General features: G+C 41.3%; 1 protein-coding gene across 1 annotated transcript; it reads left to right on the forward strand.

The window, feature by feature from the left end:
- Positions 1–839: 839 nt before the first annotated feature.
- LOC5509990 (serine/threonine-protein kinase RIO3) lies at positions 840–13,505 on the forward strand. Its single transcript, XM_032379058.2, has 10 exons — positions 840–1,314; positions 2,435–2,560; positions 3,043–3,141; positions 3,789–3,907; positions 4,996–5,145; positions 5,796–5,923; positions 8,414–8,599; positions 10,324–10,483; positions 11,797–12,078; positions 12,458–13,505. Exons 1-10 carry the CDS (start codon positions 1,122–1,124, stop codon positions 12,599–12,601), a joined length of 1,587 nt encoding a protein of 528 aa, XP_032234949.1. The 5' UTR covers positions 840–1,121; the 3' UTR covers positions 12,602–13,505.
- The last annotated feature ends 246 nt before the right edge of the window (positions 13,506–13,751 follow it).

Genomic DNA, 13,751 nt, shown 5'->3' on the forward strand with positions numbered 1-13,751 from the left:
GGCAGACACAAGTTCACTAGACGACTCTGAGATACTTTCTCTTTCCTAAGAACGTCTTATCTTTAGCCGAGCTCAGAGGCGAATGTCATATAAAATTCCCCATGGATAGTGTCCTTCGTTTGCATGGATGCCCATATTTAGAAGAGCTAAAATTTTCCCATTCCCTGATCTCCTGAAAACATGGTGAAAAATGCTGATTCCTGTCAATTCGAAACTCGCGGCAAAAATTTGTCAAGAAAAACTTGATCGCTTGGTCAAATCTTTATCTCGCTAATTTTGAAAAGCCCTTAGACCCAGGCCTCCAAGAGATTGACCGAGCGGGTTTGAAGGTCACCCAAATATTGATATGAGCTTTTCGCTAAGGGGGGGGGGGGGGGATTCTTGTTGTTACATATGGCTTTCTGGCAGCCCAAAGTGGAGGGGGGGGGGGGGGGGGGGGCTAAACCCACTCGAGACGCTCCCCCTAGATCCGCTGTGCTAGCGTCCCGTCTTGGTCCGACTGGTGCCAATGTGTGTATGCTAGTGTGCTTTTAAAGTCCTTTCATTATCTTTAGCAGCTCAGGTATGGACCGTTCTTAGCACGTATAAGCTTACATTTACAATGAAAACTGAGGTATAAAAATAAAAATGTAAATGTTTTTATTGACGGCCTGTCTGGACTGAAACAGGTTCCCTTGTATATTTATTTGTTTCGGTCTCGCATAGTCCAGACCTGGGACTCTCTTTGCGCTCCACATTCTGTCTCGCATGAATGCCAGAATGTCTAGCGCAAAGAGAGTCCCAGGCAGGTCGGACTAGGTCTCCAGTGATGACCAGCGGTATCTATCTTCAGCATGACGTCATTCTAACTGGGCCGCCATATTGCACCAACACAACAACATCTCTTTTAGCTGAAATCAGCTTTTTATCTTCTCCATATAATCTATCTTTTTCATTCTTTAACCACAAAGCTTTCCTCCAGTAATCTGACAAACATATCTACAATCATTTCTCTGCAAGACTACAGCACTCAGAACTCTCAAAGTTTCCAAATTACCTTGATTTTGGTGGTTTTAGCAAACAGCTTTTTCTTCGCGTCACATTTAAATAAGTTATCTAATTTCATCTCTCAAAACCATACCATGGATAAAGGACAGACAGTTGTCGTAAGTTGTCACCCAGTGAAGCCAGCAAGTGCTTGGGGAAAGATGCCTACCGTAGCTCCGTGTTCCCTTTCTTCTGTAATTGACGAAGAATTGGCGAAAAAACTTCAACACGAAGAAGAAGAAAGAAGCCTTTTCTCAGAACCCCAAACAGTCGATCTTCCACTCGAAAGTAAGTATTTGAAACTTCATCGATTAAAAAAAAAAGATTATGTGTTTTTTCTATCATAGTAAAATGACAAATTGAAATTTCTGATATGGAGCAAAATGTTGTCCCACTCGCGTTGATGTATTTTCTTGCCCTATATATCAAAGTAAAAACAGACGCAAAATGTAAGCAAAATTAGTATTTTTCTCTTGTTTTAGACTCACTGACATGTTAACAGCAATATGATTGGCACATTGATTTTCTATTAGGGTAAAAAATTTAGATATTCATGATTTCAAAGATAATTTTGTCTGCAAATTCTTTTTCAAGTGCTTTAACTTTTGATAACCGAAATGGAATTTCACCCTTAAATGTACCTTGTGTCTGTCTAGTATCTAATTCTGACTTGCTTCTGTCTTGTTGATTGTGAGCAAGCTTATCAAACAGTCCAACATTTAGTAAAGCATAGAGCAGATTTTTATGCAACACACTACATATCTTGATTCTTTGCATTGGGGATTGTTTGTAATATAGCTAACATTTTGTTTTATTAAAATCATTTTAAGGGGATTAAAAATTCTACATCTTTTTCTTCAGCAAATGTATATCTTAAACTTACTGCATAGTTATTAAGCACAACTCTTAAAACTGTGAGTACCCAAAAATGTGTGGAATGTTCTTGTCATTTGATGAATCAGAAATAAGATTTCAGACTTTAAAACTTGTTGCGACGTTCCTAGTCGATCATTTGAAAATCTTGCATTTCTACTGTTTCTGGTTTTACTGGTCTGGCTGTAAAAGTACAATTAGAACCTTTAGAGAGGGGTAAGGTTCCTTAGGGTATTGGGTGTGGCATTCAGGGGCCTTGAATCACATTCACCTTGAGGTAAGGGGTAAATTACCATTCAATGTCTTTTTGTTACAGACACCACATATTGGAGAATTGTTCCAAATAATTTCACTATAAGTAATGAGCGAGAAAATGCCAAAAATGTAAAGTGCGACTTTTTCGTTTTGCTAGATGAACACTCTTGGTTGACCAAACACCTGAAGTTTTGATGCCCTTTAATGCCGACTCCTCCAGACACTTTTCATGGAAATTTCATGGAAACCCTGATACAGATAATATTTTTTATTCCCGTAGTGCCGTCATCTGATCCAAATACAGATAATGACTTAGCACTGGCGCAAATGCTGCAAGCGGAGTTTGATAAGGAGAATGACCGTTTACTCAACATCAAAGAACACAAGTACAACGGCAACAGTAAAGGTATTTTAATGGACAGCTTTAGTCTAATTATTTGTATGAAATAGTACTATTGTAGTTAAATGTGTTGGATCATCATTTCGCTAACCGATCTCATCATTATCAGGACTATCATCATCAAAATTGTCTCCATCAGAACAATCATCTTATTTATTATCGACACCTTATAACTGTTTATTGCTATTATCATCATCATCATCATCAATGATGCAAAGGTATAATCATGGTCCCTTCATGATATTGTCATCATTACCATAGGTCATTATATAGCCATATCATTTTATTCTATCACCACTATCATTATACACCAGTTTCTTAATATTCACCATTATACAACATCATCATTACTATCATAATTATATCAAATTGTCTTGCTTTGATTGTTGTATCTCATGGCTTGGTTTTTTTATACTTTACCTTACTTGCCCAACTGCTGAAATCAAACAGTGTTTATGTAGCTTTTTTGATGTGGTTTTTATTTTCAGTATCTCTGTCATTTGACAACTACCGCAGCGTCCACTCAATTCTGAAGGACGATTCCAGCTCTTCTGATGACCAGGATGACTGGGTGGAAGACGACTTGGGTATGTTTTAATGCATACTCACAGATAAGATGGAAGGCTAAATTTAGCTATTTTAAGGGTAGGTTGTATCACCTTTTTGGAGATAGAGAAGCAAAACATCCTTACTGTCATTCTTCCGTGTTTCCAGTCTTCTCGGATAAGGACACTCAACTGGAGGTCCCGTCTCTTCAAGCTGCACTACATTAACCTGAACCGAATGGATGTAAAAAAAAAAAAAAACACTGGGGACGCAATAAACCCTATGGCAGTGACCACCCCCAGTGACAGTGCTTACTAACCGAGGGCCATATGTTAGAAAACTGTATATTCGGTTCAATATGCTACCCTCCATAAACAAAGATTACAAAGTTCTATACTCTCTAGGGTACCTACAAAAACAATGGGAAAAAAAATATGTAATTTAAACCCTTTTGCTTCAATAAGCCCCCAGCAAAATGTCATAAATGAACCTAAAAATCACAAGAGCTGGATTCTCAGAGATCTCCCTAATAGATAGATCACCATGTCATATCAAAGCAATGTTATAGAAAGTAATCTGCGCTTACTGATTACTGATAAAATAATAAAAAAGGTTTCCACTCTGTATTTGTTTTGCTCTAAAAAACAAGAATGTGTATTATGCTCAGAAATCCATTCGCTCCCTCTAGAACTCCCCCCACCTCCAATTACAGAGCCTTCACCCAAACCTGGAGGGTCAGGCAAAAACATAACTACTAAACATGATGCTGTCGTGTGTGGTCGCAGGAATGCCCAAAACCTTGAAAAGGTACTGTACCACTTAGCCTAATTCCCTTAGCCAGCTTTCCACTAGTGATAGGAGTAGAGACAGAGTAGAAAATGGAAACAGTAGAGCTTCCAGGCTTGCAGGAAATAGAGCAAAGGAGACACAGAGAAGGACAAAACAGAACTTGTATTTCTTCCTTCTCTGCTTGAGTCTCCTTCACACAGATTTTCACTTTGCAAAGTGAGCATCCTTCATCATGACTTTTTTCTTCATCTTCGGCTTCGGCTTCGGCTTCAAACAAGTGAAAATTGGGTGTCTGCTTATGTGGGATGTGGAGTTTTGGCCTATGAGGTTGAATTATTATCAAATTCATCACTTTATATTCATCACTTAATATATACAAATATATTTGTGTTAAAGGTTAGGTCATGTGTTTCAGAGAAAAATTAAAAGTACTGTAATATGACATAGAAACCTGGGATAACTAATTCCATCATGAGTTTAGTTTAAAGCTTTAGCAATTAACCCTAGTATGCATACAGTCAGGGCTTCTGGAATTACGCGCTTGTTTGGAAGCGCGTAATTTGGCTTTCTCCGCGTAATCCGCGTAATCCACAAACTTCCACGTAATCCCGCATAATATTGAAAGACAAAACATTTAAGTGCACAGCGGATGTGTTCTTTAGGGTTCTTACCTCTATTTCTCGTAAAAAGAGACAGATTTTCTTTGTAAGAGTGCAATATTTTGAACTGAATTTCGAAAACAAATAAAATGACTAGGCGTTCTTTGCAAAACTGCAAAGGCCTAGGACTAATAATAAAATGCCTTTTTTAATGGGCTGGTGGTCAGGAGCCAATGAAAACTTGCCTGAGATATTTTCGTGCAAAAAATAAACCTTTTTCAAGTTATTTCGTGCTTTCCTTAGGTACAAAATGTAGTTTGGGTGTAACAGTTGATATTCTGTGTAATTTAGCGCGTCATTCAGTAAAGAATCCTGCAAAATTTTGATTGTAATTTAGCTCGTAATTTAGCAAAGAATCAATCAATCCGCATAATTTTGAGTTTTTCCCCTAATTCCAAAAGCCCTGTACAGTATATTTATTGATAATTACTTTGATGTGTTTTTCAGTTTCCCCCAGGTTTCGCCGCAGGTGATGTGGGCAGTAAATCACTAGACTTGAAGCTGTCCAACTCAGTGTACAATACCCTTAAACAGCATTCCTACCAAGAGGAAAGGCGGAGCCACCGTGTGCATGACAAGAGGGAACACTCCACTCATGTAAGTACATTATCCTGTCAGGATCATCCAGCTCGGCACAAGAATTCATATTCCTGCTCTTTGAATAAACAGGATAAGAAAAATCAAGATTTAATATTGTGAAATATTACTAATGGTATTGTTCAAAGAAATACAAATTGATTAAAAATGAAATGTGATAAAGCATTGGTTAATAAGATGCTCCTTTCTTATGATAAAAACCTCTTTCAAGAACTTTCAGATGAGCAGATACTGAGCAGCAAAAAGCCTTGAAGCAGCACTCAAATAACATTGCCTCACAAACTCTTTATTCAGGATAGACTTCTTGTCCAGTGACTTTGCACTAAAGATTTTGCTCCTTTTTTGTTGGGAGGAGGGGGGGGGGGCAGGGTATAAAAGGGTCCTGATTTCAAAATCTACTGGCTTGACAATAACAAATGTTAGAATAATATAGTCTGGTTAACAGAGTTTATATAAGCTCTCCCTCTTTCATTGCCATGAAACTAGGGATTTGTACATCTCAAGTGTACAGTATGATCTTGATTAAAATCTAGCCCCTTGGAATTGAGAATTTAGACCATCTAACTATTGCAGCTCCTTCGAGTTGGGTGTGTGGGGAAAGTAAAACAAATGTTTAGTGTTTGGTAACTTAAGATTCTCGCTGATTGTAGGAACAAGCTTTGGACCCCAAGACTCGTTTGATGCTGTACAAGCTTGTGAATAACCAGACCCTGGAGGCGGTCAATGGGTGTATCAGCACTGGCAAAGAGGCCTGTGTCTTCCATGCAAATGGTGGAAAGTAAGCAAACTCATTCTTCCATTGGTTATCAAACTGTAGAGTTAATAATGCAAGAGGGGGGGGTTCCAATTAGTAATACATTCTCACGCCCCAGGACCTAACATTTATATCCAAATTTCTGTCACCCATTGGATCAGCATTGCTGCAGTAGCTGTCCCCAATTGGATCAGCATTGCTGCAGTAACTGTCCCCGATTGGATCAGCATTGCTGCAGTAACTATCCCCCATTGACTCAGCATTGCCGCAGTAACTATCCCCCATTGGCTCAGCATTGCTGCAGTAGCTTTCCTCCATTGACTCAGCATTGCTGCAGTAACTATCCTCCATTGGCTCTGCATTGCCGCAGTAACTATCCCCCATTGGCTCAGCATTGCTGCAGTAGCTTTCCTCCATTGACTCAGCATTGCTGCAGTAACTATCCTCCATTGGCTCTGCATTGCTGCAGTAACTGTCCCCCATTGGCTCAGCATTGCTGCAGTAACTATCCCCCTTTGGCTCAGCATTGCTGCAGTAACTATCCCCCATTGGCTCAGCATTGCTGCAGTAACTATCACCCATTGGCTCAGCATTGCTGCAGTAACTATCCCCCTTTGGCTCAGCATTGCTGCAGTAACTATTCCCCATTGGCTTAGCATTGAAACCTGTCCTCCCTTAGCTCAGGATTAATAGCTAGCCCACATTAGCTCAGAATTGGTAACTGTTTACTTCACTATTATAAGCTGTCCCCCAGCAATTTTGTTTATGATAGATAAGTCACTCCCCCTCAACTTGGTATATGAAAGACATGTCCCCCATGCCCCCTCAACTTGGTACATGAAAGACATGTCACCCATGCCCCCTCAACTTGGTATATGATAGACATGTCCCCCATGCCCCCTCAACTTGGTACATGAAAGACATGTCCCCCATGCCCCCTCAACTTGGTATATGAAAGACATGTCACCCATGCCCCCTCAACTTGGTATATGATAGACATGTCCCCCATGCCCCCTCAACTTGGTACATGAAAGACATGTCCCCCATGCCCCCTCAACTTGGTACATGAAAGACATGTCTGCCGTGCCCCCTCAACTTGGTACATGATAGACATGTCCCCCATGCCCCCTCAACTTGGTATATGAAAGACATGTCCCCCATGCCCCCTCAACTTGGTATATGAAAGACATGTCCCCCATGCCCCCTCAACTTGGTATATGAAAGACATGTCCCCCGTGCCCCCTCAACTTGGTATATGTTAGACATGTCCCCCATGCCCCCTCAACTTGGTACATGATAGACATGTCCCCCATGCCCCCTCAACTTGGTACATGAAAGACATGTCCCCCATGCCCCCTCAACTTGGTACATGAAAGACATGTCCCCCATGCCCCCTCAACTTGGTATATGATAGACATGTCCCCCATGCCCCCTCAACTTGGTACATGAAAGACATGTCCCCCGTGCCCCCTCAACTTGGTATATGAAAGACATGTCCCCCATGCCCCCTCAACTTGGTACATGATAGACATGTCACCTATGCCCCCTCAACTTGGTATATGATAGACATGTCCCCCATGCCCCCTCAACTTGGTACATGAAAGACATGTCCCCCGTGCCCCCTCAACTTGGTACATGAAAGACATGTCACCCATGCCCCCTCAACTTGGTACATGAAAGACATGTCCCCCATGCCCCCTCAACTTGGTATATGATAGACATGTCCCCCATGCCCCCTCAACTTGGTATATGAAAGACATGTCCCCCATGCCCCCTCAACTTGGTATATGAAAGACATGTCCCCCATGCCCGCCCCCTCAACTTGGTATATGAAAGACATGTCACCCATGCCCCCTCAACTTGGTATATGATAGACATGTCACCCATGCCCCCTCAACTTGGTATATGAAAGACATGTCCCCCATGCCCCCTCAACTTGGTATATGATAGTCATTACACTCATCTCTCAACTCGGTATATGATAGTCATTACACTCATCCCTCAACTTGGTATATGATAGTCATAACACTCATCCCTCAACTTGGTATATGATAGTCATTACACTCATTGTATATGATAGTCATGTAACTCAACCCTCAACTTGGTATATGATAGTCATGTCACTCAACCCTCAACTTGGTATATGATAGTCATGTCACTCAACCCTCAACTTGGTATATGATAGTCATGTCACTCAACCCTCAACTTGGTATATGATAGTCATGTCACTCAACCCTCAACTTGATATATGATAGTCATTACACTCATCTCTCAACTTGGTATATGATAGTCATGTCACTTCCCTCAACTTGGTATATGATAGTCATAACACTCCCGCCTCAATTTGGTATATGATAGTCATTACACTCAGCCCTCAACTTGGTATATGATAGTCATTACACTCATCCCTCAACTTGGTATATGATAGTCATTACACTTATCCCTCAACTTGGTATATGATAGTCATTACCCTCATCCCTCAACTTGGTATATGATAGTCATGTTGCCTTTCAGGAGGGAAGATGGTGAAGAGCTTCCAGAAGAGTGCGCTGTTAAGGTATTCAAGACCACCCTGAATGAGTTCCGCACCCGCGAGAGGTACATCCGGGAGGACCATCGCTTCAGAGACCGATTCAGCAAACAGAACCCCCGTAAGGTGGTCCGCCTCTGGGCTGAGAAAGAGATGTGTAACCTGTGTAGGTAAGCACACCAGTGATCAATAATCAGCACATTGTGAAGCTTGCCTATTAACCTACGTGTAGCCACTTGCTCAATATAAAAAATCCTATGAAGCAAACTTGCTTCTGTATACAGTGAAACCTCCCATGAAAGCCCCATCCACACATCAACAGCATCAGTCAGCATATTATGCTTAAGTGACCACAAAACACAGAAAATACTGGCAAACTCCTTCACAACACTTCCCAATATCGTGTGTCCACATTACTGGGCCTCGGTGTATTTAATGAACACTCCCTTAATGCCAGCAATTCTGGTGCTGTTTGCATGGGGGGTACCCACAATGTCTCCCACCCCTTTCCCACGATATTGTACAGTTTTCTTTATTCCCTTATTGTACAGTGCTTTGTATTCCCTTATTGTACAGTGCTCTGTATTCCCTTATTGTACAGTTCTCTGTATTCCCTTATTGTACAGTGCTCTGTATTCCCTTATTGTACAGTGTTCTGTATTCCCTTATTGTACAGTGTTCTGTATTCCCTTATTGTACAGTTCTCTGTATTCCCTTATTGTACAGTGCTATGTATTCCCTTATTGTACAGTGCTTTGTATTCCCTTATTGTACAGTGCTCTGTATTCCCTTATTGTACAGTGCTCTGTATTCCCTTATTGTACAGTGCTTTGTATTCCCTTATTGTACAGTGTTCTGTATTCCCTTATTGTACAGTGTTCTGTATTCCCTTATTGTACAGTTCTCTGTATTCCCTTATTGTACAGTGCTATGTATTCCCTTATTGTACAGTGCTCTGTATTCCCTTATTGTACAGTTCTCTGTATTCCCTTATTGTACAGTATTCTGTATTCCCTTATTGTACAGTTCTCTGTATTCCCTTATTGTACAGTGTTCTGTATTCCCTTATTGCACAGTGCTATGTATTCCCTTATTGTACAGTTCTCTGTATTCCCTTATTGTACAGTGCTTTGTATTCCCTTATTGTACAGTGTTCTGTATTCCCTTATTGTACAGTGCTCTGTATTCCCTTATTGTACAGTGCTTTGTATTCCCTTATTGTACAGTGCTATGTATTCCCTTATTGTACAGTGCTATGTATTCCCTTATTGTACAGTGCTCTGTATTCCCTTATTGTACAGTGCTTTGTATTCCCTTATTGTACAGTTCTCTGTATTCCCTTATTGTACAGTGCTTTGTATTCCCTTATTGTACAGTTCTCTGTATTCCCTTATTGTACAGTATTCTGTATTCCCTTATTGTACAGTTCTCTGTATTCCCTTATTGTACAGTGCTCTGTATTCCCTTATTGTACAGTGCTTTGTATTCCCTTATTGTACAGTTCTCTGTATTCCCTTATTGTACAGTGCTCTGTATTCCCTTATTGTACAGTGTTCTGTATTCCCTTATTGTACAGTGCTTTGTATTCCCTTATTGTACAGTTCTCTGTATTCCCTTATTGTACAGTGCTCTGTATTCCCTTATTGTACAGTTCTCTGTATTCCCTTATTGTACAGTTCTCTGTATTCCCTTATTGTACAGTGCTCTGTATTCCCTTATTGTACAGTGCTCTGTATTCCCTTATTGTACAGTGCTTTGTATTCCCTTATTGTACAGTGCTCTGTATTCCCTTATTGTACAGTGCTTTGTATTCCCTTATTGTACAGTGTTCTGTATTCCCTTATTGTACAGTGCTTTGTATTCCCTTATTGTACAGTGCTCTGTATTCCCTTAGGATGCAGAAGGTAGGCTTGAGCTGCCCTCGCGTGTTGCTCCTCAAAAAGCACATACTGGTCATGTCTTTTATTGGCAAGGATCAGCACGCGGCACCCAAACTAAAGAACGCCATGTTGACAGGATCCCAGCTACACTTGGCTTACGAACAGTGCATCCAGGTAGGCAAGGCTACAGCAAACCTGACATCTTTACAACCCCATGTTGACAGAAGCACTCTTCATTAAACGTATCGTAATTCGCAACGTTTGAACACAGAATGCGAGCTACAAATAACGTTATACTCGTTTTATTCGGGATTGCAAGTTTATACAGGGTGGATCAAAAGTTCACGCACAAATGTTACAAAACAGCAGCATGACAAGTGTTGCATATGATGAAAATACGAAAAATCAATAGCCAGAGTGGCCGCTTTTGTTCTTTATTACAATTTTTATGCGCTTGGGATGAAGCGAAAACATTCCTATTTACTGATACATTTCGCCAAGAACGGAGGAACCTCTTTAGTTATTTTATCGTCGTCGGCGATGGACCACTGTAACTTGACTTGTCCAAAATATCCTAAACACCTTCTATTTGTCCATGGTTAGGGTCATTGGCTTGTCATTTATCCCTTTCTATGGAATTTGGCAAGTTTTGTTGGTAACATTTAATAAGGAACTTTAGCTTTGTGAACAGGAGTTCCGTTTTGTATTAATTTTATGTTTCTATTCGCACTGAACACCCATGTTTTAGTAGCTGATCTTGGGCATGGGAATTCGTCCAATCTCCTCCCTTGTAATTTTCTTTGATAATTGTATTTTTTTAAAGTTTTGACTTTTGTCAGAACTACTGGGCTCCCCAATCTGGCATTGTCAACAAAATCGTACCGTGAACACCAATTCTTGGTGCAGCGTGCTATTACTCGAAATGAACAGTCTGATGACCTCGAAATTGCTGCCTGGGCTCTAGAATATGTCACTTTTCCTCCATTTTACGTTTTCTGGCGCTCCTGATGCAAAGGAAACCTCGGCAAATAGAACTCTCCTTTACATTAACAACAAAGATGGCGCGAAATGTGCATTTCTGACTACGCATTGAAGGGTTAGGGTTTGCAAGAAAGTCTCCATTTATCTGCTGTATCTTCGCCCCTACTAATGTGCTTACACTACCCGCTCTCAGATGATTTGTACCATAATACCTGAAGGGTTATGGTTTGCAAGAAAGTCTCCATTTATCTTCTGTAACCTCACCCCTACTAATGTGCTTACACTACCCTCTCTCAGATGATTTGTACCATAATACCTGAAGGGTTATGGTTTGCAAGAAAGTCTTCATTTATCTACCGTATCCCTACCCCTACTAATGTGCTTACACTACCTCTCTCTCAGATGATCTGTACCATGTACTTAAAGGGTAATGGCTAGCTGGAGAGCCTCCATTTATCTACTGTATCCTCACCCCTACTAATGTGCTTACACTACCTCTCTCTCAGATGATGTGCACCATGTACCAGAAGGCCCGACTCGTGCACGCAGACCTCAGCGCGTACAACATGTTATGGCACGAGGGCAGGGTGTGGTTTATTGACGTCAGTCAGTCAGTTGAGCCCATCCACCCGCACGCCTTAGAGTTCCTATACCGAGACTGCAGGAACGTGGTGGAATTCTTCAAGAAGAAGGGCGTGGCGGGAGTGATGAGCGCGCAGCAGTTGTTCATCAAGGTGTCTGAGGCTGACATCCCGTTGAGTGAGGACGAGGGCGAGTTTCTGGCTCAGGTTCGTAGTGTGCGACTTGTAGAGATGTGATAAAAAGCATACTGCTATTTAGCAGTATAGCGATGTCAATGATTGTAAATTGTCCCCGTCAACATTAGGGACTTTACGCGACTACGACGTCCACGGCATCAAGAACGACGCGCGCTTATAAATATTACAAAACGAAGGTTGACTTCCAAGATTGACCGCGAGGTAGAACGTAAAAACAACACCGTTTTGGGGCAATTCATAAGCGCGCACGCTGTTCTTGATGCATAAGGTCCCTGTTATCGGCACACTGTTGTTGGTTACTACTTTTGCTGTTTTTGCCTTCGTCGTTTTTGTCTTGACAGTTTCTATTGAGCATCTGATTTTCTGATTTCTTCATGTGCGGTTGCAGGTCCAGCACTATCAGCGCTATGAAATGCAAGCCACGCATGGCACCAGCTCCATCACAGTCGGCTACAAGCAGACAAAATATGACGACGAACCTTACGAGTTCGACTACTTCTTCAAAAAGACCACTGATGCCGCCCGGGAGTGACAAAACAAATAAAGCCCTAGCGTATACGTAGTTCGTACGGCGAGCTTTCTCTGACGATGTTTTACGTTATGTGTGATGACACGTTAAACGTGATACTAGGAACGTCTTGCGTCATCCTAGACACGTGACGCCTGATACTATACGTGAAACGTGGTACTAGAAACGTGAAACGTGATACTTGGTACGCGGAACGTGATACTAAAGACGTGAAACGTGATACTAGAGACGTGAAACGTGATACTAGAGACGTGAAACGTGATACTAAAGACGCGAAACGTGATATTATAGACGTAATACACGATACTAGACACGTGAAACGTAAAACTGAGTACGTGAAACATGATACTTGGTACGTTAAATGTGATACTAGAGACGTGAAACGTAGTATTAGCACAAAAAACGTGAGCCGTGAGCTCTGATATGGTGGAATTAGGGCGTATGTAGGTTACCGCGGTAACGTGCTTCATCATAGTGGACCTGGGATGGAACCTGCGGTACGTAGGAAGATACTCGATTAGATTGAGCGTATGCCACGAAAAAACCCGCTAGCCACCAAGATATCCCTGTCTCTCATCACTTTGTCAAGTACTATCGATATGGTGCCAATGAATAAATGATAGGTACGCCGCGGCACTCAAATCAATTCTCCTTGATCGCACTATTGATTTTTTTTATAGATGGGGTGATATTAAGAGCTTGTCAGATTTGTAGAAGCATATCCGGATCAAACAATTTTATGTCCGTGTTTACTTCCATTTTCAAAGAGCAATTATATTTTCCTCAGCACAACAGAAAATTATGTAGATTGTGCATGTTATTGTTTGCAAAATATATATGGGTAAAGCTTGGTCTGGGAATAATAACTATTGCCTCTAGAAAAATTAAATAAAAATGATAAACTTCACAGCTGAGTAAGACCTATTATGCTGTATTGAAAAACGTTTATTGTTGGGTCCACGATTTGCTTTCTCTGCCAACATAGTTTTGAACTATAGAAGGATAACAGGAAGGCGTTTGCGTCCCCCACCCCCCCCCCCCCCCCCCCTAGGGCTAGCCACAGCTTACGTCTCCTGAATGAAAGTTTCGGTTCGCAAGATGCGGTCGCATAAAGGTCTTCTGAAGAGTAGAACAAGATCCAGTATTTCGTCCA

The sequence above is a fragment of the Nematostella vectensis genome, chromosome 11, assembly GCF_932526225.1.
Source record: "Nematostella vectensis chromosome 11, jaNemVect1.1, whole genome shotgun sequence".
Classification (NCBI taxonomy): domain Eukaryota; kingdom Metazoa; phylum Cnidaria; class Anthozoa; order Actiniaria; family Edwardsiidae; genus Nematostella; species Nematostella vectensis.

Coding starts and splice junctions, on each gene's coding strand:
- LOC5509990 (XM_032379058.2), top strand. CDS start 1,122: ATGGATAAAGGACAGACAGTTGTCGTAAGTTGTCACCCAGTGAAGCCA. Junction 5,146..5,795: donor AGAGGGAACACTCCACTCAT/GTAAGTACATTA, acceptor CGCTGATTGTAG/GAACAAGCTTTGGACCCCAA. Junction 12,079..12,457: donor AGGGCGAGTTTCTGGCTCAG/GTTCGTAGTGTG, acceptor GTGCGGTTGCAG/GTCCAGCACTATCAGCGCTA.